The sequence below is a fragment of the Micropterus salmoides genome, unplaced genomic scaffold (genome assembly GCF_014851395.1).
Source record: "Micropterus salmoides isolate LMB-PRFRI ecotype aquatic unplaced genomic scaffold, ASM1485139v1 Ms_hic_scaffold_11, whole genome shotgun sequence".
Classification (NCBI taxonomy): domain Eukaryota; kingdom Metazoa; phylum Chordata; class Actinopteri; order Centrarchiformes; family Centrarchidae; genus Micropterus; species Micropterus salmoides.
Window position 1 is genome coordinate 11,422,588 of NW_024040152.1, and position 24,386 is coordinate 11,446,973.

At 38.8% G+C, this 24,386-nt stretch overlaps 3 protein-coding genes and 2 long non-coding RNA genes across 7 annotated transcripts in view; 1 reads left to right on the plus strand and 4 right to left on the minus strand.

Moving 5' to 3' along the window:
* Positions 1–2,250: 2,250 nt before the first annotated feature.
* oscp1b (organic solute carrier partner 1b) lies at positions 2,251–10,104 on the minus strand. The gene is made up of 10 exons (XM_038710887.1): positions 9,890–10,104; positions 8,250–8,404; positions 7,603–7,770; positions 6,660–6,740; positions 6,431–6,534; positions 5,782–5,910; positions 5,196–5,265; positions 4,816–4,955; positions 4,638–4,701; positions 2,251–3,328 (listed from the first exon to the last, which is right to left on the minus strand). Exons 1-10 carry the CDS (start codon positions 9,999–10,001, stop codon positions 3,209–3,211), a joined length of 1,143 nt encoding a protein of 380 aa, XP_038566815.1. The 5' UTR covers positions 10,002–10,104; the 3' UTR covers positions 2,251–3,208.
* Positions 10,105–10,916: 812 nt separating this feature from the next.
* On the minus strand, positions 10,917–13,974 carry LOC119897286 (cornifelin-like). Of its 2 annotated transcripts, none has more exons than XM_038710891.1 (4): positions 13,828–13,974; positions 12,669–12,820; positions 12,401–12,537; positions 10,917–12,147 (listed from the first exon to the last, which is right to left on the minus strand). In XM_038710891.1, exons 2-4 carry the CDS (start codon positions 12,778–12,780, stop codon positions 12,043–12,045), a joined length of 354 nt encoding a protein of 117 aa, XP_038566819.1. In that variant the 5' UTR covers positions 12,781–12,820; positions 13,828–13,974; the 3' UTR covers positions 10,917–12,042. The 2 variants fall into 2 exon arrangements, with proteins under 2 accessions (XP_038566819.1, XP_038566818.1); XM_038710890.1 differs by having other exon boundaries at positions 12,669–12,832; positions 13,828–13,933.
* Positions 13,975–15,231: 1,257 nt separating this feature from the next.
* On the minus strand, positions 15,232–21,869 carry mrps15 (mitochondrial ribosomal protein S15). Of its 2 annotated transcripts, none has more exons than XM_038710888.1 (8): positions 21,601–21,869; positions 17,232–17,300; positions 17,079–17,154; positions 16,852–16,900; positions 16,638–16,722; positions 16,467–16,525; positions 15,758–15,949; positions 15,232–15,478 (listed from the first exon to the last, which is right to left on the minus strand). In XM_038710888.1, the coding sequence occupies exons 1-8, from the start codon at positions 21,746–21,748 to the stop codon at positions 15,368–15,370; spliced, it is 789 nt and encodes a 262-aa protein (XP_038566816.1). In that variant the 5' UTR covers positions 21,749–21,869; the 3' UTR covers positions 15,232–15,367. The 2 variants fall into 2 exon arrangements, with proteins under 2 accessions (XP_038566816.1, XP_038566817.1); XM_038710889.1 differs by having other exon boundaries at positions 21,607–21,868.
* A 734-nt stretch (positions 21,870–22,603) lies between these two features.
* Positions 22,604–24,386, plus strand: part of LOC119897287 — a 3,059-nt gene continuing 1,276 nt past the window's right edge. The window contains exon 1 of the long non-coding RNA XR_005443390.1: positions 22,604–23,063. This is a non-coding gene — a long non-coding RNA (uncharacterized LOC119897287). The remainder of the gene's footprint in view (positions 23,064–24,386) is intronic.
* Positions 22,901–24,386, minus strand: part of LOC119897288 — a 1,640-nt gene continuing 154 nt past the window's right edge. Inside the window, exons 2-3 of the long non-coding RNA XR_005443391.1 lie at positions 24,297–24,385; positions 22,901–22,964 (exon numbers count right to left, since the gene is read on the minus strand). This is a non-coding gene — a long non-coding RNA (uncharacterized LOC119897288). The remainder of the gene's footprint in view (positions 22,965–24,296; position 24,386) is intronic.

Consider the following 24,386-nt stretch of genomic DNA (forward strand, 5'->3'; position numbering starts at 1 on the left):
CCGAAATGAGCAATTAAGGAAAAGCCTCCGCTCTTCGCTGATCGCATCTTTCCACAGCGACAGCGCCACCTGACAACGGAAATGACGCACACACATTTATTTGATTGACAGCTGCGCTCGACCAATGTCAACACCTATCTGTTTTTTCCTAGTAAATGGTTTCGCGCTGATGATGAAATTCTTTGCACTATAAAAGTTGCAAAATGAAACACATTACGTCATAGTTGTCTGTATGGGGATGTTTTGAAACATTAAAGTAAAGTTTAAGTGCTATTGCAGTTAGTTTTTTATTTGTGTCCTGCAAATAACTGCCCAGGCAATGAGACAAAACCAGAAACATTTGTCAGACAGAGCATAACTTCTTACAATTAACATTACAAACTAAGAACGTCTTTTGTCGTCCACAAAGGTCCACAAATAAATATTATAATCATCCAGCGATAAGAAGTGATCTGAAATTAAGAAAAAAAAAGCCCTTTAACATAATGAGCAATATAGCGTGAAAATTAAGTTAATCTTCAGTCCCACTTAAATCGCATTTAAAAAATAGCCATTTCTCTTCAGGCAAACCATTAAACTTACCTGTTCCTACAGCTAAACTGAATATACAGTAACTGTGCACATTGGCTATTGGTTAAAATGTTGTGTTATATAAGGCTCTACAAAAAGTAGTTGCTTTATAACACATAAGACACATATTGCATTTTATTCGGTTTAACCTCAGACTCAGATCAATTACTTCATCTAGCACTCATCTGATAAAAGCATTCGATTTTCAGTTTTTGACAATGCTTGAGATGCTGCTAGATGTGTTGAAATTGCTATTAGACAAGTGCCATTAAACACAACCATTGATTCAGCTCACTAAAAAGTCAAGTTCTTTCTCCTTTACTCAGCAAACATAGTTTTAATGACAGTGACATTTAGTAAAGCCCACCTATGTTCCCAATTTAGACTCCCCAACTGACCTTAAATTACACCCACAGCTACCAGTTTCAAACCAGTGGGCAGGTGTGATAGACACAGAGAGGGCAATCTAAATGGCAGAGACTTGTTTGCGTTGCACTAGTCTTCCTGCCTTGACTCAGCAGAGCATATGCCCCCGGCCACATGAAACATTTGTCAGCTTGTGGCTTTACAGTGTCCTGCCCACAGTCTTCAAAAAGGAAACTGAATCATAACTCAAAATACAGCGTTTGTGAGAGAAACATGTTTTAGTGGCTTATTTGGCATGTTAAGGGAAAGTAAGGTTGAATGGACTTTAAATACTTTTTTGTTTGTAAATTCATATTTTTGTAACATTACTTGTGGGCTTAATGGACCAAGCACTGCACATCTTCCCCATACAGCACTTTTTACACTTTGTAAGGGAAACATCTATTTGAAATAAGTGACTATTATTTACTATCTTAGAATTCACATCTGCGTTGCTTTTGAATATGCCACTGAAATAGAATTATCTTGGTTATGCAATATACATAGGGAATTCGGCATATCTTTATGGTGAAATATTGTTTTCTTGTGAAGTTGGTTGATTCCAGCGAACAGTCTTGCAGGGTGGCTGGTGTGAGCTCTGGTTTCTGTTTGTTTTGCACGTAGGTTGTATCCTCAGGGCACTTGATGTCTCCTTTGCCAACATTATTGGGAAGACCTCACTGGAATCCTCCTCCCCCAGATCAATTCAGAGTAATGTCCCAACATGTTTAGCCTGCATGGTATGCATCATGTTTGTGTGTGTGTCTGTCTGAGTATGGTTGACTGGGGGAGTGCAAACAATCTCACTTTAACCCGTTTGCAAGCAGACTGCACACAGATATCTTGGGTGCAGAATGCTGTTGCTATAGCAATTCTCATTGTAGTTCTGTGAAGCATATTGCATTTAATGTTCTGGTTTGGTTGTTAAATATGTAAGTATAAATAGATATACAATCAATCACAAATTTGTTGTTTTACATTTCAGTGAATCCTACCTTCCTAAGGCAAGTGAATTTGCGAAATAAGTATGCATCACCTTTTGGTGCATTTAAAAAAAAAAAAGACATGAGTGCATAATAAACAGCACTGTAGCAAGGTGTTGTCCTCAGTTTGGACAGTACATGACAGTAAGTGATGTTTAGAAAGGTTAGTCAGCTCCCTCTACTGTTAATTTATTTCAACTACAACATGCTGTTACAAGGTTCATGCCATTTGGATTGCATCAGTACCCGAAGCCAATGATGCAGTTTATACAATAATATGCATTTACGAACCTTTTTTATTGAAGCTATTTATTAAAAATCTTACATTGTATTCAACAATTTAACAACTGCAGCAATATGCACTTCCCTATACACAGACAATGTTACATTCAAATAAATAAATTATGCAATAAACATATTTACATATTAGACAATAACTTATATTGCATTACTCTATATTATACTAACAAATTTCTGGACCATAGCTCAACATTCAGAGACATCTGTAGTGAAAAATGTCTTTCAAGTTGCTCCTCATAGTGTCTTAAGGTAGTACAGCGTGATGCAAAATAAACATAATTCTTACCAAAATAAAGATTTGAGGGAATGTGAATTATAAAGAGCACTTGGGTTTCATCCAATTTCCCCACAATATCATTTAACAATGTTTTTATAACAATACAGAAGAATACAGAACCTAACAAATTCTAAATTAATACTGTGTAACAAACAAACATGAAATTAGGGACTAAAAGCATGAAAATCATCTAAAACTGTGATGTATTATTAACATTAAAAATAAATTATGTAAAGGAATGTGTATTTTGCGTGCAGCAGCACAGTCGGACCCAGAAAAATGCAAAATCTTGACTTTTTACAAAGAGATGTTTTGCAATTACCACATACACATGTTGAAAACACTGATATAGGCCTACTGTATGTTTGATGTACTGAACCTCTTTTCAGTTTACAGAAAACATACCATTACAGTGTATTGCAGCTTAAAGCTTGGCTCGCCACATTCTTAATTGTTAGCTATTCAAATTTGCAGTTTGTAGTTGGTCATTTGAGAACCAATGGAAACTGATCACATCTGCATTTTGAAAAGCACCCAAAGAAGGTTTTCTGGCTGCACGTGAGGTTGCTGCTGTGTATTTGCAGGCACAGACAGCAGACTGGTCCTCGGTAGAACAGACTGTTGACGATGCATTGTGCTGCACCCCCTGGGCATTTCTGTCAGGGTGACCACGTTACAGGCCGTCCATCATGGCCAGAAGGTCATCTCCTTTGCTGCTGGCACTGGGAGACTGATCGCCAGACTCTGTGAACTCTCCCATGATCTTGGCCAGCTCTGCATTGGCTTGCTGGTTCTAAAAGAGAATGTAATCCACCAATGAAAGAGCCAGAGTGGCCATTACAGGGACTTATACCTCATTACAGTAAATCTTGTCAGACTGGCAAAGCCTCACATCTCTGATTATTGACATATAACCGTAAGCTTTTCATTGAGATAAGTTAAATTGGGCAAGATCATTATCATGAGTAAAAGACCAGTTGTTTCAGGTTCGGCCAATGAAGCCTAAAATAATTTTGCCACATTTTGCCTATCCAATACACATTTCTTAGATCTGAGACATAAACCCTGAAGCTGGCGTGAAATCTGTGCTTACAGTGGCCCTGAAGTGAAAACCACAAAAGCAATTCGCACAACATAAAATCGTCACAACACAACAGCAAATCGCTACAACACGACAGCATTTCACCACAATTCGATTGCAATTCACCACAACACTACTACAAATCGCCACATCAAGACAGCAAATCGCCACAACACGACAGCCAATCGCCACAAATCGCCACAACACGACAGCACTGGTGAGACTGAAAGGGAAAGGGTAGGTACTGCAGTAGATTACCTACCAGCTGTCGTGATGTGGAGATTTTCTGTCGTGATGCTGTCGTGAAATGCTGAAATGCGTGATCTGTGGCGAAATGCTATCGTGATGTGGCGAATTCCTGTTGTGGTTTGCACTTCAGGGCCACCGTATGTGCTCATGCCCATCACAACAGGTCCCTATAGTTCGAATGACTCTGAGACAGGTCCTGACCACAGAGCTCTCTCAGAAGTTGTGCCATTTTTTAAACTTGTTTGATTTAATCAGAGCCAATAACGAGATGCGCTTGTAGTTGAGGAACCTCGGAGATGAGTCTGAGATGGGAAGAGAGCAGTATCTAATCAGAGTGCAAGAGGAAACTAAGGCCTCTGAAAACTGGATAGTCCAAACAAAAGAGACATCATGGCTGCAAAGGGGGCAAAGATAGGGACTAGCATTACGCATGAACAGATGGAGGGAAGGCTCAATGAACTCCGGCCCCAGTCAAGCTCCATCACTAGCCAGACATAAACAAACATAATGTCCAGAGGGTTCTGTTGACTATCACAATCACTGCTGTCCCAGATCTCTCTAACTAGAGTAATGTTGTAATCAATACACCTTGTCTGAGATCAGTTGTTTAGTTAGTGCACCCTAATGTCTACATGACAAGATTCAGGGACAGAAAACGTGTACTGCTTTGAGGAGCACAGCAACTCAGATTTTCAGACTCATGTAGTAATACTGAACATTAATTTTTCCTACTCAAAGAAACACTTTGTGAGGACAGACATCTCAGCTTTACCTTTGTTGCTTGAATGTTTATGACTCCATATGAAAGTTCATCTGGTCTTGATATTAATGCCTCTCTGTGATAAAAGAGGGTCACAAATAAAGATTTTTTCACACAGGGAAAAGTAGCAGTAGCATGTGATTAAGTGCCATACAACACGAATGCACACAATACAAATACAAGGACTCACTCTTCTTCCTCGTCAGTGGTAAAGAGGTTGACTCTGAAGCCGCTGTCTGCATTCCCTGGTTTCTGAACTTCTAATCCTCCCATTAACTTGGCCAACAGATTCAGCTCCTCTTTGGCCAGAGGGTTGGGAGCAGTGTTGACCTGTTGACACACAATGGCTTGTTTACGTCAATATTATACGTGCTGTACCTGTTGTTTACAAGCACCGGGAAGTAGAATATGGTTCGGGAACCCGGGTTACTTTACCAAATTCCTTTGCATGTTATGTAGTGGACACCACAAAGAGTTCAAACATGTCAGAACCAGTCTTAAGGTTCATAAATGTTTTGTGTATACATGAATTAATTAATGTTTACAGTGCTGTCAGTGAAGTTGTTTTACCTTAGTGTGCTGAGCAGAATTTTTAGATGTTCCTGACATGAGGGTCTCCACTGGGCGGCTTACACTGTACCTGAATGAAAGAGAGAAAGAAACCATGACCGTGCGAAAAAAAGATGACCTGCATAAGACATTGCAAATGCTTAATTTAAAGTATATGCTTTTTTGCAATATATCAGACATACTGACCCACTATCATGGCATAGATTAAGATTACTGAATCAAAAGCTAATGGGCTTTCTGGTTTAGTGTAGTAGAAATGTCTACTCATCTAATAGACTTTATACCTTTTACTAAATGGTAGAAAGTCCCAGGCATTTAATCCTCTATAGCTTGTTTGTGTGACATCAAATCACTTAAGTTTAAACACCTAGAACTCCCCAATAGCCAGCAGAACTGATCAGACCTCTTAGATAAGTGATAAAGCATTATCAAGACTACATCATAAAGTTTAGCTGCCTTTGACTTAGTACTTCTAAATATCCTATCCTATATTACCTAACAGAAAATCATTATCAAAGCAGTGCCATTGCATAAATACAGCCGAAGTCGTGTTTATGTACATCTTCTGTACTTTTCAGTGTCTTACATGTTTGTGCCTAGTTTGGTGACCCGGTCTCCAAATATCTCAAAAGATCCCTCCCGGAGAGCAGCGGTATAGTTTCCTCCACTACTGAACTGCAGCCTGGTCACCTCTTCACCAGTACAGCTAAACATCCTGAAATTACCAGATAAAAAAAAAACACAAAATACTATGGACAAGCATGCTTTCAGTACCTTTTCTATGCAGACCAGTTTCTTGTGATTCTTCCTGTGATGAAAGTAGTACTCTGAAGTGGAACCCAGAAGACCTATTTTACATTGAATATTTAAATGTATTTAAATGTTCTACATGTGAGCTCTTGTTTCCTTGATGTATTAAATGTTTCACTGTGCACATACAATCATTAAGTAAGCTAAACATACAACGTATCTAAAATTAGAATGTAATTGCTGGTTCAATAAAACCTCTGTAATGCAATTAGCTGCAGATAGGCCTACTTAACGTAAGATTACAGTGGCTGGGAAAGATCAGAAAACATATGAAAGACAAACAGGTTAACATTAAAGATGATCGGAAGGGCCAAAAGGTACATTTTACTATCCAAGCCACTTATTTAATCTCAGTCTTATTTATCTCCATCATTCTTTATAATGGAGATTTGGGTCAGAGTGAAAACTGCCATATATTGTGTTACCTTATCAAGCCAGGGACTTGTGTTCCATGAGGCACTGGACCACTGGTGGGAAGTACAAAGCGGCCATTGGAGTTCTGCACTTTGTCCTTGAGGAAAATAGACACCTGGTGTAGAAGAAAACATGAGAGACAGGCTTCTGAGGAAAATAAAACACAAAGCAACTGAGAACTTCATATTATCCAGTTAATTTTCTCCCCATGGTTCAAATTTGCCCAAATAATAGACTTACTCTTATATGCATGTCTTGGAAGAAGATAAGGAGAGTTTGTCTGATCAGCTGGAAGTCCCCACTAGACAAGGGTGTATACATCTAAAAAAACAGCAATGTTAAAATATAAACTACATAACAAATAATAAAATGGAAATAAGGTTTTAATATAAAAACATAAACATTTATATACATATACATCTAGCATATGTGTGTGTGTATACAGTATATTCCTTTGTTGGTTAACCCTAACCCTAAACCTAGTATGATCAACAACAAAAAATGTCCAAAAATAACTGTTGCTACGCCACTTGACATAAAGTGCAGTCACACTGTAGATCAATGTATGTGACTATAATCCAAATGGTTTGAAACTATGACAGCATAATATATTACCTACATCGCTGATCATATTGAATCAGAAAAGTAGATGATTAACAGCTGTATATTGACTCGAAACACTGTTTATCCTAGTGTTACAGATATCTCACTGCCACCTAAATTCCTTCTATTAAATGCTTCTATTGGAGTCAGTATATATATGATATGAAGACATTCATCCTACTTTTGGTAACCACGACACAAACATTGGCATGTCTTTCCTCTTCTTGGCCATAGAAGTTGTACTACAGTTATAGTTTTTAAAATCCTGTTTGAGGAAAAGTAATGACTCGCAATGACAGTTTTGTACTCCACAGCTGACTATGATTATAACTGGTTTGAAAAAAAAAAAAGATTGTACTATGTTTTACATTTGAAGTTGTTTCTCTTTCTCCTTTGATCGTCGGTATACTAAGCTAAGTTTGGGTGCCTTATGCATCCTGCTTTTTTTAAAATTAGACCTAGTTCACATACCACCAAAAAAATCAAAGATCAAACACAGCAGGAAACCCCAACAACATGTTATTTTGCTACCCACTCCTGTCCATAACAAACGTGAAGAGAGTGAAATCACATGTTATACCTCAATGAGCAGTTGGTACGTCTCGTCAACCTGGCTGAGAATGCTGGGAGAGTCTTTCACAAAGTCTCTGATTGCATCCATGTGGTTGAAGGAGACGAGGAGGATGTCCTTAGGTCGGGGACAGAGAAGCACCTGGTACTTGAAAGCCATGGTCATCAAGTCATAGAGCTGTGAAGAGGGACATACATGCATGACTTCACTGACTCATCCATCAAAATAAAATGAATATTGTTGTATAATAAACAGCAGAGGGAGCCATACACAGCAGCATACAATATATAATATATGAATAGCTTTATACTTCAGAATTAGTGTTGTACATGTTTCAATGCAACAAAATGATGATCCAAGATCTACACACTTCTATGTGAATATAAAACAATGACTGATGTGCAGATCGAAAGTAATGTTTTTTTTTTTTTTTAATACGGTACAAATCCAGTGTGTATATTGAAGAGGCTGTAAGACAAACTAACATCACTGTGCAGTTGATGAGAGAATGTGATTAATGTGTGGATAAACATTGTGAACTGAAGTGAAAAATCAAATTAGTGAAAAAAGGAACTGAACAATTCATCACACACAGGATACCATGCAGTGTATAGCTGTACAGGGGGGGTTACATGTGTATACACATAATGACTGACCTTATCCATGCTAGCTTGATTGAGTCTCATTATGGAGGCATGGGCCAACCTGTCGAACACAGTCCGCAGAGCTTTTTTGGAGTAAAGCTCCTGTGGCTTGAAAAGCTCTTCTAGGAACTTTTTGTTGAACATGGTGGTGATGATGTCATTCATAACTAGTCAGGCAAACAGTACAACAGAAAAGTACACAAAAAGTTAACTGAGGTTAGACAAATGTACTTTCTACACCTTCAGATTCAGAAGCAGGCAGATGAGCATCTATTCTACAAGTCCAGAACCATTTCATCCAAAGCCTATCCCAACAACCCTAATAAAGCAGCAGCATGGAAAGCCATCAGCATATGTCCTACTTAGCAGGGCAACAGAATAGCTAGGTAGGAAAACTTTTGTGTTTGAGCTATGATTACTTCTATCAGTCACTGTAGCATTTGGCAGAAGTGATCACCATCATTGTTATGTCAGTCAGAGCTCAAACCGATCACCTTTTCCAAAAATTAACTAGATTCTGGATTTTTTTGTTTTTGGCTCAAGGGTGAGGAAAATAAACTTGCTTAACACAGCAAAGCTCAGTAGTGTTTTCGGCTACTTACCCATAAGGAAGCTCTACTACTAAAAAAGGAGCTGTGAAAAATGAAACACTGCTCTCAGAGCACCTCAGATGAGCTTCTTGATACGTGCAGTTTTTTGAGGTAAGGGACAATTTTATGTAGTGTTTATATTATGGAATATAGTGTGTGTTTCGTCACATGTGGTATTTTGGCCTACTTGGTAGATTGAAATACTTTTCAATGTGATGAATAAATAATGTAAATATTGATCACTCTTTTAAAAACATCTCCCATCATTGTAAACCTTACCATACAATGAAGGCCCCCGATAACCAATAAAGTTTGTGGCCAGGACCTGAGCATTTGAGTGACCCAGCCACTCACATGATGTACCTAGAGTACGTGCAGAGACAACCGCAGTAGTTGTGAGTTGATCTGTGCACATGAGGTCTATAAGTCCTATTATTTATTCAGCGTGTTGCTTCAGTCTAGGACAAAGCAGAGCGCAGAGCTACTAATGCATCGGTGCACGATCATACTAAAGCTCTGTAATAATACCTCTCCTTCTGTCCTCCTCTATCCAGCCAGCTATTGTGGAAACGTTATGAATTCAAAGGAGATAGATGAGGAGAAATGATGTTCTGAAAACCAGGTTGATGAATGACATCTCAAGACTTGACCAATGTTGCTGCATATTAAAATGACATAACTTAGATCGTATATACAGCCTATGGCAGAACAGAACAGTTTCCCATGCACTGACAATAGAGCATTACGAATTGATATCTGTCCCGGGCTCCAAATTAATGGGACATTAATTGACATGACATTAATTAATGTCTGTGTAAGTTATGATTTTATCAAACTATGTGGCTTTACAAAATAACCACATGGCTCATTTATGTTAACTAACTCTCGCCTTGCATTTGTATGGACTTTTTCTGAATCACAGAAACTTGTTATCAATTCACTAACCAATAAAAGGACAAACCGACTGAATAAACATTATCGCAGCGTAAGTTAACGCCGACGTTTTTCTGCAGGGTGACATCTGTGTTGTTATCTGGATAGCTGCTAAGCTAGCCAAGCTACCTTTCTTAGCTTTGTCAGCAGGGATATTCTGAGCTCGAAGCCGCTGGTCCAGGATGTACAACATTTCTCCGCCGAGGTTGATGAATAGCAGAGGCAGTGTTCTTGAGGACATGATGGTATTTGGGTGGTTGAATCTCTCCTGAAAGCGTAAGCTGGCTAGCGATTGTAGATAGCAGGAAAGCTTGCCGATAGGGGGTCTGTCTGTTGGGTAAAGCCTCTTCTGGTTGCCAGGCCACGAAGCAAACAGCCAATCAGAGCGATATGCGTTCTGACGTACGAGGAAAAGAAGAGGTCAGGCGGTGTGAATGATATTGGCCTGACTTTGTGCCGCATATTGCACATGCAATTAAATCGCAATATGTGTCTGAACAAACCTTGCACCATAGTGAGTGACAGCAGTGGATCCAACCTACAGGGCACAAAGATCCTTCTCTTGTTTCTGATTTGTGCAGAAGATTGCACATGCAATTAAATCGCAAATGTTGAAAATGAGACTTGACAATAAAAAATATATACAAACTCAATGAATTTATGCATTGTGTTTTCATCAGATTTGAACAAACCTTGCACCACAGTGAGTGACAGCAGTGGTTCCAACCTACAAAGCAACAGATCCTTCTCTTGTTTCTAATTACGCTTCTGTTCTTGTGAAATAGTGAATACTTTAACCACTGCAAGCCTCTATAAATCCTCCTCATGAAAAAATTGAAGAGGAAATTACTTTGTTTGAAATGCTCTCATCTGATGTCCTTGTGATAAAGTGTCACAAGTTCACACATTATTTTCAGTGGTCAGGTCACTAAGCCAAAAACATTGGGATTAACTGGTTTAAGAAATGGTTAATATTCACCAAAATAATCCACAAAGGACACATTTTCTTGTCATAGCACCATGTGGATTATCACATCTTAGGTTGCTATATAATTTCCTACATTAAAAGGAAATTAAATAACATTAAACAATCCCATTTTTATTGCAAATGTTGTACAAAGTGGATCATGTTTAAATGTAATTAATGATGTTGTGATTGATTTAACAATGCAATTTATTTACAGTAATGCAAATCAGTAGCACTTCGTCACACTGTTACATAGGTATATTATAAGGCAACAGGTAAAATCACACTTAATACATTGAATTGCATAATTCATTAGCTGCTCCTTCTTTATTGTTTGCATGAAAGCTAGGCCTGCTACAGGCAAAAACACCAATCAGCGTTGTGCATTCTGACGTACATGGAAGGGAAGGGGTTAGGCAGTGTGAATTTTTCAATATAACCGCAGTGTGTATCGCAGTGTGTATCGACTGTGTATGACTTTGTTCAGTAGATTGTACATGCAATTAAATCGCAAATGCTCCAAAGGAGACTTGAAAATAAAAAGAAAACATACAAACTCAATGAATTTATGCATGGTGTTTTCATCATATCTGAACAAACCTTGCACCACAGTGAGTGACAGCAGTGGTTCCAACATACAGGGCACCAGATCCTTCTCTTGTTTCTGATTTTGCGTCTGTTCTTGTGAAATACTGAATACTTTTACCTCTACAAGCCTCTACAAAATCCTTCTAATGAAAAAATTGGAGAAGGAAATTACTCTTTTGTTGAAATGCTCTCACCTGATGTCCTTGTGATAAAGTATCATAAGTACACACATTATTTTAAGTGTTCAGGTTCACTAAGCCAAAAAGAGTGTGATTAAATGGTTTAAGAAAGGGTTAATTATAACCAAAATAATCCACATAGGACACATTTTCTTGTCTGAGCGCCATGTAGATCATCATATCTTAAGTTGCTATATAATTTCCTACATTAAAAGGAAATGAAATAACATTAAACAATATTTTTTATTGAAAATGTTATACACAATGGATCATGTTTAAACGAAATTTTTGATGTTGTGAGTGATTGAACATTGCAATTTCTTTACAGTAATGCACTTTAACAGCACTTTGTGACACTGTTACACAGGTATATTTTAAGACTATAGGAAAAATTATGGAATGGCAGGAATTGCATAATTCATTAACTGTGCCTTCTTTGTTGTTTCTATCAAAGCTAGGCCTGCTACAGGCATAAACAAATTACTTCCACAATGGCTGGATGTCAACAAAGAGAAAATACTGTATGGGCCAGAATCCTTTATGCCTTGTTACGGCGAAATGTCTCCATTCCTGATGCGGATTTCTCGTGCCATCCTGCATGTCTCACAGATTCCGCAGCAAAAGGTCATCAAGGCATCATTGATTATTGTTCCCTGTGGTTAAAATATTGTAAAAAAATCACAACATGGAACACCAACCCTTTATGAGGAAATGAGCTGCAGTTCAGGTTTCTCAATTTCAGGGAACACCCAACATTTCACATGTTCATGAAATCTCTGGCTGTCGCAAGTGCCACGTTACTGAAAACAGGTCTGGCTTCCTGTAGGACACTTACAGCACCACCCAAAACATGAGCAAGGGTCTTCTAAAGAGTTTTGAATGTACAGTAATTAATTAGTAACTTACCTGAATACCATAGGTCAGTCTCATATGAGTCCTCATGGCAGTTAAGCCTCCTGGCAAACAACCCAAGCAGCAGTTTTCCCCATACTTGTTTGCTGTGTAGCAGCTCAATGCAATTGGACAGATGCAACCAAGAGCACCTGCACACAATAGAAGTGTATTTCATTGTGAATTTTTGAAAGAGAAAAATCATGTAAATGCCCGAGTGTGTGCTTGGTGTTTGGAAAATAATAATGTTAAATTTAAGCATCTTAAATGATAGGATACTCACAGACTAACATGTCACTGCAGCAGGAGCACAGGCCGGTGCTCCACTCTCCTGTTTGGACATTTGTCCCATAGCCGCCTGCACCTGGTTGATGAGTGACCACTGGGTTCGACATTTTTGATTACTGGATTTCTTGTAGTTTTTGATTTAGCTGCCTATAGGAACACCTTCAGTTGTTAGCATTGGAATAAAGAAACAACGCAGTTTGTGTCAGGTGGAAAAGCTGTAGGAGATATGACTAAAACAGTCTTTCCGTGTGCCACAATTGCTTTCACATTTTGTCATGAGTACTTTTATGTGATGCTATTAATTTCCTGACTTTGACTTTTCATAGAATGATTCAGATGTATAATAAATATATGCTAGTGCTCTCCATTGGAGAATTAGTCTAAAAGAGAAATAATGTGTAATTTATACAGCTCAATCAGCTTTCATAAATCTTCCTGCAAAGCATGTAATGTATCAACAAACATTTCATGGACGTCTTCTGTAACACAGAACAAGAAACTAGTTTGTGGCTTTGAGCTTTTGTGATTTACACACTAATTTATTGATCATTGTTTTGCATTTCTGGCATCTTAACCTGAAATATAACGTGTTTCAAGATAATCCTTCTGAACACAACCCGTTTATAACACCTTAGCTTCCCATCAACTAACATTGCTCAGAAAATATGTATATATGTCAGTATATGTATAAATAATATAAGACTTGACTTGAAACATTGTAAATATTGCAGATTTCAGATAGATTGCTTCTTTCCCTTTAGGATTTTATCACTATATAGTCTATAGTTAATCAGGACCGTTCTAGATCATAATACTGGTATTTAAAAGTATGTTATTGTGACACAGACTGATAAATGTCACCATAGATAAGTATGAATGATCATACTATGAGCCATGTATGTAAACTATTACATACAAAGGGCTTAAAAATGAATATGATGGTATAACTTAACCTGAAGTACAAAAGAACATGTGACAGCCTATGTTATCTTGTATCAATGCTGTCAAAAATAATTTCTTGTGAATGTGCAACTTTTAAAAAGTACAAAATATAAATGCTTTGCAAATAGGTTTATGAGCAGTATCAGTTTAACTAAATTAACGGAGAATTCTTAAGTTAATCTACTGCGAGAAGAAAAAAAGGTGTCACTTACCAGAAGAGTCTGTCAGTGTGCACTCCTCCTGATCAAACTGACAAGCTGCGCACCACACAGGAAGCTGTGACGAGCTTTAGCTGCGAAATGCTGGTTTGCCAACAAACTGCTATTTCTGAGGATGACAAACATCTATAGTGATTCGCTGACAAAAAAGGCCATTAACGAGAACTGCTACTTTGGTTTGAGGATGATAGAGGGTTTAATCACAAACAGATACAGATCACTGGCACATGTATCTGTTAAAAAGTGATGGCTTCAATTTAAATGGTTTTCCAATCTGACATATGATTAGCGCCGTTCAGAGAATTCACGGTTTAGACCATGCGTTCATAAACCAACCACAAATGCATCACGTCCCTTTTGTCATACAGCTTGAGGTTTTAACCAACCAAAGTCATGTCACTACTGCAGTTTCTCAAAGAATGGATGCATTTATTTAGATTTGAACCAGTACAAAACTACATGCGAGTACAGGGCTGCTTTTGTCAGTGTTCCAAGTCTTAAGTATGAAATAACTTGGAAGATGATTGGACATTTCCAAGATGATGGAGCCTATACATACAGTGCAATCCGAAACTAGTAATGCTTATATCTCTGAAATTTATTGTTGTTGTTATCCAGCATATTGGATATGAAATTGAATCGTGACCATATGGCAACAGTTTGAGGTGATGTACCAAATCACATTACTGTAAGATCCTTTTGATATTTGCACAAAATAAGAGACCCATTGCACTATAACGCAGCAACCCTATCAGTACATCCTCAAACAGGACTGATTTCACCAACACCTCTTAGGCTGCCAACAACAATGGAACATTATAAGCTTCTCATATGTCTTATTTCCTGCACTTTTGTGGTGAAGTCATCTTATTGTGCAGGTGTTATTGTTTCTATCTCCCGTTTCCACAAACACTTGACCACAAGCCAATCAGTGCTCCATAAAATTTTGTCATGTCACCAGATGTTATACTGACAAGTGTTGGCATAATGGTAACTCACAAATTCTGCATAAGGCTTGCAGAAATCTATCTAAACTAAATATTCTATTAGTTTCATAGTTTTGCCTCAGACAGCTGATTGAAAAATATCAGCTGACATCACGACCAGGGGTGCAACAGAATGGACATTCAGAGCAGTGCAGCAGTAGTTTCCTGTCACAGGTTTCAGTGTTGAGTCCTTTAAGATGCAGCCTACAGTGGAACATTCAGCAGTTTAGCCATTATGTGTAGCCAGACTGCCAAATTTCTCTTTATTATCTGGCAATTTGAGTTCCTTATTTCAGTTAATACCTCGCACAAGTGAGATCAATGGCCTGCCTCACTTGTTCTGTACAGATAAATATTAAACATATCTACTTGAGAGTCATATATTTCAGTACAAAAAGATTTCCAAAGTACATTTGGGTACAACTTTCTGGTGCATTTTATTTCCATTAAATTCTGACATCAACTTGAAAGCAAAAGCAAATATTGTATGATGGCAATACATGTTGTTTATGCACATGCCATGTTGTAATATACATTATTATTGTCTTTCATTGGGTGTCAACAGCTTTTGTCTTGGCTGCCTCTGTGTTTGCGGAGGCTAAACTTTGCTTCATCTTCAGCCTCTGCTCTGCTTTCTGCTTTTGCACTTCGTTGAAGACCTGAGAAGAGACGCACATGACCAAGTGTCAGTGGTGGCCCAAAATAACACCTTGTACATGTTGGCAAGTTAGAAGAGTGTACACGTTAACCTACACAAAGCCAGAGAAATGCTGTCAGACACAATACACATTATTGCTTCACTAGTGTGCAATGAAAGATATAGATATTAGATCTTATAGATATATAATCTCCAATTGATACCATTATTATATACAACCAAAGAAAAACATTATACATATTCACACATACAAAGACTAATGGTGTAATTTGTTTGCTACCTTAATGCAGAAGGCCTTCTTGGCTAGCCAGCGGCGAGTGGCCCGTCTGTAGTACTCTGGAGGGAAGGTGTAAGTGATGCCCAGCTGCTCACACACTTTCTCAAAGGCATCATAGCGAACCAACCTAAGGTGTTTCAAAAGCTTTTTCCTTCGGTCAATGGCCATGAGCATCCGCCTCTTGTTAGCTTTGTCCTGGAATGAAATAAAACATAAAAGTCTGGCGTTGGGCTTATGAGGAAACACCTAATTACCTGTGTTAATTTCAACAAAAATGTTTGATGTAACTTGGAAATTTCCAACCATGACCGTGTTACTCATGTCCTTATTTAATGTGGGGGAGTACACAGGATATCCTGTAGAACACGCATGCCTTACAACAGAGGAAGGCAGAGAGGAAATGTGGGGAGACATACATCTTTCATACATGAATGTTCTAGTGGTGCAAGTCAACTGTCTGCCCTGTGGCATTCTACGTCATCTAAGAATTTTGATTAAATCTGTCCACAGCCTTCCTTTGCAGATGTACAGATGTACACAAGGATAGCATATTCTGTTTTCATTGTATATAATGTGTATGTATATTTTACATATTTCACTCTGATTTGATTATTGGTTCTACTTTCATTGTTTAAAATGAAGTTGAATTTCCCCTACAGTGGATCAATAAAGGAACATCTTATCTTCCCGTTTAGCTTGCAAGGGAACTCACCTTGTGATGTTTCTGCAAGTGCTCCTGATAGTTTCGGATTCTTGCAGTCAAAATTGCCACTGAAGGAAAAGACATTTAAAGGGGGACTGAATCAACATACAGTTAAACTACACTTTATCCTATCTTTTAATTTCAGTGAAAGCATTATATGCGACACGTAAAGCAACTCACCCTGAACTTCCACTGAGCTGCGGTCATTCTCATCCTTCTGGACTTTTGCAATGAGCTGTTCCTTTTTCAGCTGTAGCTTTTCACTCTGAAGATGTGAACACACACAGAGTAATAAACTACATGTTTATGACTTCTTTAAGTGGCAAATCAGTGCATGTTTCAAGAGGTAGAGAAAAAACATGACGAGGCGATCTGTGGGGACACGTGAACTCACATGACTCGCTAACTCCAGCGAAAGAAGTCTTTTGACGAGATCATCACTCCTGTTAAAAAATAGTGTTAGAAGATTATCAATCTAGTGAACATACTTACAATGGATATACAGTCCCCTTACCCAGTTTGCCTTACCATTCCAACACTTTTGGAGGGGACTGCACAGTGAATACTTAACCTAAATAAAATATTTACTCATTTCATGTAAGTGTATGCATGTTTGTTTACATTTGAGCGAGGGGTACAGCTGCATAATCCATCTTCAGCATTGTTGGTGGAAGATCACTGAGCTGGCTCTCGGGGCCTGGAAGAAACAGGTTTGGATGAAAAGTGAGCACTTCAAAAATGTCACAAAGTGGACAACGCAGCCTCATAACATACCCGTCTTCTTTTTCTTTGCAGCCCGAGCATAATGTCTAACTGGTGGTGGAAGAGCAAAGCCTCCTGCAACTGAGAGAGGAACAGAGAAAAAATAAATAAAATAAATGTGTAGTGAGTGGGCAAAATGATGGAAACACCACAATAAAACTAAGAGATCATAGTTAATTTGAGCAGTTGAAGCCTGAAAAATAGGTGATGGAATGGGATCTAATGTTGTCAGACACACAACAAATGGGCTCAGCAAAGGATCAGTGGTTGCCAGTCGAAGTTACTATAGAACTGAATCAGCACATCTGTGGCACACTTTCTTTTTTTTTTTTTTTCTCTGTGACACACTTTCAATCAAAATGCAGGTTTGTATATCAAGATGTGCACAGGAAATCTAAATCTAGACAATAGTAAAGTGTAGCAACAGTATGTTGTGATGCTAGGCCCTGGCCTGTTTAAACAATACTGAGTCATATTCAAAGAAATCTAAGATAGCTTCACCACTCAACATGTCAATCTGTAATAATGCTGCCATCTTCTTATTAATTCCAATGGGTTAATTAAACATAATAGCAAGGAAGATAAATAGGACTTAAAGTTAGTATTGACACTTACAGGACCAGGACCACAGACGCCTATATTCCAAGATGATACTGCCCTTTGAGTGTAGAGTGCCTGCCCCCATTTGACATCATTGTAAGTAGGACTAGACCCTGTTCTAAAAGATTTCACTGACTGGCAGCCCAAAAATAAATGGCAGCAAGATTTCTAACATAATCTGTACAACATACATCTGTATTAGTCCTTCAGTTTGGGGAAGAGGCTACTAAATAGCAGACACCAAGGGGACAAGGTAGACAAAAGTCTGATGATGATGAGGCCAACTTTCTTTCGATCGAATCCTCACTTAATTTTGATCTGAGCAGAAGTACGGTCTAAGTGATTTTCACTTACATCCTGCATGTGGAAAAAACTTTCTGCTAGTGACCAAACCCAAAACCAGAAATTATTATTTGCCACTTAGCATGAATGAGATCCTGTCTCCATTGCTGCATGTTTAACATTTCTCTTCTATCCTATCAGAAGAAATTAACAGGATGATGATACAACATGTTTAAAGTGCGTGACACGAAGAGCACAACCCAAGATAATCTGGATAACATGGCTGCCACACAGCCCTGATAAAACACAACTACGCATTTATCTTGTGGTGTGATAACAGCGGTTTTCAATATCAATATAATCAAAACACTAAATGATGCAATTTCCTCAAAACACTGGTGCTTAATTCCTCCATCGAAAATCCAGACTTACATTATATTATCAAAGGTTTTGGGTCGCCTGCCTTTACATGCACATTTAATGACATCCCATTCTTAATCTGTAGGGTTTAACATGGAGTTGGCCCACCCTTTGCAGCTATAACAGCTTCAACTCTTCAGGGCTGTCCACAAGGTTTTGGGAATTTTTGACCATTCTTCTAGAAGTGCATTTATGAGGTCAGGCACAGATGTGGGACGAGAAAGTCTGGTTTGCAGTCTCCGCTCTAATTGATCAAGGTGTTCTCTCGGGTTGGGGTCAGGACTCTGTGCAGGTCAGTCAAGTTGTCCACACCAAACTCGCTCATCCATGTCTTTATGGACCTTGATTTGTGCACTGGTGCACAGTCGTGTTGGAACAGGAACAGGCCATCCCCAAACTGTTTCCACAAGGTTGGGAGTATGAAATTGTCCAAAATGTCTTGGTATGCTGAAGCACAAGAGTTCCGTTCACTGGAACTAAGGGGCCAAACCTAACCCCTGAAAAAACAAACCCACACCATAATCTCCCCTCCAACAAACTTTACACTTGGCCCAGTCAGGCAAGTACCGTTCTCCTGGCAACCACCAAACCCAGACTCGTCCATCAGATTGCCTGACAGAGAAGCGTGATTCGTCACTCGAGAGCCCGTCTCCACTGCTCTAGCAAGTTTTACACAACTGCATCCGACGCTTTGCATTGCACTTGGCGATGTAAGGCTTGGATGCAGCTGCTCGGCCATGGAAACCGATTCCATGAAGCTCTCTACACACTGTTCTTGAGCTAATCTGAAGGCCACACGTTGATTGGAGGTCTGTAGCTATTGACTCTGCAGAAAGTTGGCGACTTCTGCACACTGTGCGCCGATCCCGCTCTGTGATTTTATGTAGCCCACCACTTCGTGGCTGAGTTTCTGTTGTTCCCAGTTCCAGTTTGTTATAATACCCCTAACAGTTGGCTGTTGAATATTTAGTAGTGAGGAAATTTCACAAATGGACTAATTGCACAGGTGGCAACCTTTCATAGTACCACTCTTGAATTCACAGAGCTCCTGAGAGTGACCCATTCTTTCATAAATGTTTGTAAAAACAGTCTGCATGCCTAGATGCTCGATTTTATAAACCTGTGGCCATGGAAGTGAATGGAACACTTGAATTCAATGATTCAGAGGGGTGTCCTAAAACTTTTGGCAATATAGTGTATATACAAAACTAACATCATTGTCCACTGTAGCTGTTATGGTGTCTCAGTGCTCTCCGTCCATTAGAACTATTTTCACAAAGTGTTAACTCTTCTTGTTGGTTAACATTATGTAAAATAGAAAACTCATTTGCAAGGCAATCTATTTTTCATTTTATTATATTGGTAGTCTGATAGAGCATGCTGTTTATGTGTTTTACTCTCCTCAGTCTATCAACTATAAACCCAACCAAATGAATTATTATTATTGACTTTGGGTTAAGAAATTATTCATTTATTGATTGACATGGGATTTGTGATTTCACTGCATTTGTCATCAATTTGAGGAGGGAAGTGGTCTGCAAGAAGCGGCCAACTTGCACATAGGCGGGCCTGTAAAAGAAGATTTTGTACATCTGTGACTACCAGTGAGCTGAAAATAGTATGCAACTGTGTGAAAACAAGTCATCACATTCTAGTAGACTTGAGGTGGGAAATGAAAGTAGAGGCTCTTGATATGATTGTGATGAAGCAAGATGGTGCATCAGATTTAGCAGACAAAGATGCACACACATAAACACATTGTGAAGTTTGCAATAACAAATCTGCAGGATGTTGCACATATGGGTCATATTGGGTTTAGGGCTAGACTGGGATCTTCACATACTCATTCGTTGGGTAGGTATTCGATTTTCAACTTTAGGACTTGAATATTCAAACAGCCTACATTTTAAAATGAATCAGTCAACAGCAGACTACAACAAACAAGATAATGAAGACAGTTAAACGATTGGCCCATTGCAGAATGTCAAATAGTAGGCTATAACAAAAGTTAAAAGTAAATACTGCATAATAACTTGTTGATTTAGTTACATTATTAGAAAGTGGGCTCATCCCATCTGCTCTCCCTGGACCCCCTCCGGCTCAACTATCCCCAGATTCTGCTCTGGACCTGCTCAGCTCTGCTTCCCACACTCTGGACTCTCATCTATGGTTTCCACCAGCTCTGCAAAGAAGCCTGCAACCCGGTTCTGCGCACATATAGTCTTCAGCTCTACCTCGCTCTTCCCTGGCTCAATATCTGATCCCTTCAACTCTGCAGTAAATATTCCACTTCTCTCTACTCCAGTCTCCTCCCACCTTAGCCCTGCACTTGTGTCTACTAGCCTACACATAACAAAGTTAAAAACAAAGAAACAAACTAAACTTCTGCTGATTTATCTTTTAATTTGACTGGTAAATCTGTGACCAAGCAAATACAGACAGACAATCTATTCTCTACCCTACTCCCCAAATGCCCTTATTGGAGCAATAGTTAAAAGGCTTATACCTGCTTTGTAATTATTGACATGCTAGCCATCATTCTTGCTGTCTGAGGCAAACTTAATTTACTGTTGGACTAACTGACATATATTTTATTCTTTATCCTTTTACTCTTGTGGTCTATGTGTGTATGTTTACAAGATAAATTACTGTGCTGATGTTTCACTTTTTAACAGTTACGTAACGTTATGAGTTCTGTAAAATCGTTGGCTGTGCTGGGTGTTAACGTTAACGTACATTTTCAGTTTACTAACTTTACAAGTGCAAGCTATGTAAGTTAACTAGGCTAAGTTAAATACTTAACATTGGCATTCTGTGGGGGAAAGCCCACATTGTCCACACTTAATTAATGTGCTTAAATGAAATTCAGACATTATTTATCTCCATAAAACTGTTAGCTATTATGTTGTCTGGCATACTGTGACTCTCGTTTCTGTCTCTGCAGCTCTCTGTCAACGGTGCCTACTGCTGTTGGTGTTAGCTAACTAGCTAGATGTGGACAGACGTTACAAACAGCCAGGAATAATGAAATTCTATTTCTAATTCTATTTTATAGGCTTCCTCGGGTTCTGTCACTTACACTTACCACAGCTGACTCTCAGTCCTGACAATGAAGCCGAGCTGCATGTCGAGGGTTTCGCGGACAAAGCAGAGCACAGAGCGCCGCCTTCTCGCAAAACACCAGCCGACGATTTCAAAACAGTTCGCAGAGCTATGTTTGCGAACATGTTTGTTAGGAAAGCTGCACAGGAACAAAATTAACTCCCTAAAAGTGATGAAAATGTCACAGATAATCACACTCGACCCCTACATGAGGCTCGCCATTTTGACTAACGTTAGACCTAACTAGCTGAGAGGAAAGGGAAACTGTGCTAATGCCGCGTTCCAGACTGCTCGGAACTGGGAAATTTCCGAGTTGAAATATCCGACTCCCAACCTAAAAGCATTCCAGGTGCATGGTGGTGCATGATGCCGAAAGTGAACGAAAGCCATGGCTGACCGTGACACAGTGTACACACACTTGCACCATCAGCAGTACTTTAGATGTTAATTAAAAGGATGGCAGTTTTAATGCATAAGTTACTAGTTAACTGTGGACTCCGATAGCTACATCAGTTGGTAATCCTCAAGACAGTGTTGTAGGTTACACTTCCTAATCTTTTGGCATTTTAAATAATAATTTTTATGCAGAGAAGATGACTTTATGAGATTCTTTACTGTAGCCAGCTACCTAATAACATATTTCTACATCAATGTACATGCAGAACAGGTTTTACTATATGACATACGTATGTATTATTGTAATTTAAATACATGCAAATATACGTTTTGTTGCCTTTTATTTTATGGTTTACCATTTACAGTGTGTGCTTCCATGGGCGCTGACATTGTTTTGTGACGTAATTCAGCTGCTACTCGTGAAGTCGCGGTACATGTTTTTTTCTCGGAGTTCACAAGTAGGAAATTCCACTTAAAGATGCTTTCCACAGTACTTTTTCTAGTTGGAGGTTCCAATTCCGAGTTTCCTGGAACGCAGCATAACAATCCCAGAACACATCGATAGGACAAAGAAGATGAGATTCATATCGGTTTCGAAATATATTGTGGTCTTTTAATCAAACTTTTCCAGCTTCTAAGTCTCGAATCACGTTTCACAGTTTAAAATCAACCTGATACAAAGTAATTGATTAGTTTGGGGGTACTGAAATCCATCCATCCATCGTCAACCGCTTATCCTGCGTACAGGGTCGCGGGGTGGCGCTGGAGCCAATCCCAGCTGACAGTGTTTCTGTTAGTTGGCTGGTCAAAGAGGCGTCTTGTACCAAAGGAATACAATACCTTTGCAACTGGTTTATGCTTGATGCTGTCACTGATGACTGACTGAATGATCCGCAGCAGTTGGGGTGATTTGTGCCAGGGGGGAAGTAGATCCACCCCTTGTTTCTGGAAAACCATAGAAGAAATTGGTCATGTCACCACATAATTTTGAAAAGCCATCCATTTTACTCGTCCTCCAAAGAAAAGAGACACATGGCATGAGAGGTAAGCACATTTTAGCTCAAAAAACTGTTTTTTCCCTTTCAAAGTAAAATTTCTATGATTAAGTTTTTTGATTATAGTGTCTGAACAATTATAGACACGTTTGGCAAACATTTCACACATGTTTTAGTACTTTAGCAGGCTAAACAATGAGTCTATAGAGTTAGCATGATGTTAGCTCTCAACTGCTGGATCATGCTAGTATTTCAAACTTGTGGGTCTGGGGTGATTGTGCCAGTGGTACAACTCACCCCCACTTATGATTATTTTCAACATATTATTAATTTGTAATTGTACATTGTTACATACAAGTTGTAAGAAGTATGTGGATGGAAAAAACGTCTTTACATTTAAAGAGAATGATGAAGGAGTCATCCCTAGAGGTGATGTGCTCAAGAGATTACCCACACCCCAAAAACTTGGTGGTACAGCCAGAAGGGAGCAGAAGTTTATATTCCCCTGCAGCATTGACAAGTGGGATGTTAAGTAGTAGGCCAGATCCAGACCACCTAGACCTACATACCCACAGGGGATAATCTGGAGAAGTGAGGAGATGGGCATGCCTCATCAGTGTTTGATTTAGGCCTACCTGCCATTTGTTTAATTTAGCTAACACTGATTTCAGTTTGAGTTTAGCAAGTTATTAAAGAGAAGTTTTATTAAGTATTTAAGTGGCCTAAATCCCAATAGGATGTTTAGAAATTAGCCTAGTCACTTTATTCTTATGTTACATAATTGACAGACAGCATTCTGTGTATGTCAACAGGCATCTATTGCCAAAGCCTTTTTGTCTGAAATGATTCACAAATATCATATTGTGTATTTAAGTTTTGTGTTTTCCCAAAAACTACTAAATGACTTATTCCAACAGTTTAATAGGGTGACAATATCTAAATAAACCTTAAATGAGTAATTTTGTATTGAATTTGTCTTGCTTTCATATAGCATTACAGTTCACAATATTAAAATGTTCTGTTTTACTCCAGAAATCACTGGCACAATTTACCCCAACGTATTCCCCCAAAGGCACAATTTACTCCGCACCAGGGGCAAGTTGTGCCACGAGACCACTTTTTTCCCCAAAAGCTATATTTCTGAAACAATTTGTTTCAGATCCAAAGTTATTGTTCTCAGGGATGCCCCACATCCTGAAATATATGTACATCCTTAAGTTGAAGGCATTACTGTCATGGCCTCACTTTAAAGTCACTTTGAGTAAAAACTGGCACAACTCACCCCACTTTCCCCTACATCTGATCCCTTGCCAAAAGACCAACAGTAGTTAGACTCCACTGAACTGTGGACATAAGAGTATGGAGCTGGTCC

Excerpts from the sequence above, each read along its gene's own strand:
- mrps15 (XM_038710888.1), bottom strand. The coding sequence starts at position 21,748 with ATGTTCGCAAACATAGCTCTGCGAACTGTTTTGAAATCGTCGGCTGGT. Across the intron at positions 17,301-21,600 it reads GAGAGTCAGCTGTGGTAAGT|TTGCAGGAGGCTTTGCTCTT; the intron begins GTAAGTGACAGA and ends TTCCTCTCTCAG. Across the intron at positions 17,155-17,231 it reads TGCAAAGAAAAAGAAGACGG|GCCCCGAGAGCCAGCTCAGT; the intron begins GTATGTTATGAG and ends TGTTTCTTCCAG.
- LOC119897286 (XM_038710891.1), bottom strand. The coding sequence starts at position 12,780 with ATGTCGAACCCAGTGGTCACTCATCAACCAGGTGCAGGCGGCTATGGG. Across the intron at positions 12,538-12,668 it reads CTGCAGTGACATGTTAGTCT|GTGCTCTTGGTTGCATCTGT; the intron begins GTGAGTATCCTA and ends TATTGTGTGCAG. Across the intron at positions 12,148-12,400 it reads GACTGACCTATGGTATTCAG|GGAACAATAATCAATGATGC; the intron begins GTAAGTTACTAA and ends TTTTAACCACAG.
- oscp1b (XM_038710887.1), bottom strand. The coding sequence starts at position 10,001 with ATGTCCTCAAGAACACTGCCTCTGCTATTCATCAACCTCGGCGGAGAA. Across the intron at positions 6,741-7,602 it reads CGTACCAACTGCTCATTGAG|ATGTATACACCCTTGTCTAG; the intron begins GTATAACATGTG and ends CTGTTTTTTTAG. Across the intron at positions 4,702-4,815 it reads ACCACTGACGAGGAAGAAGA|AGAGGCATTAATATCAAGAC; the intron begins GTGAGTCCTTGT and ends CTTTTATCACAG.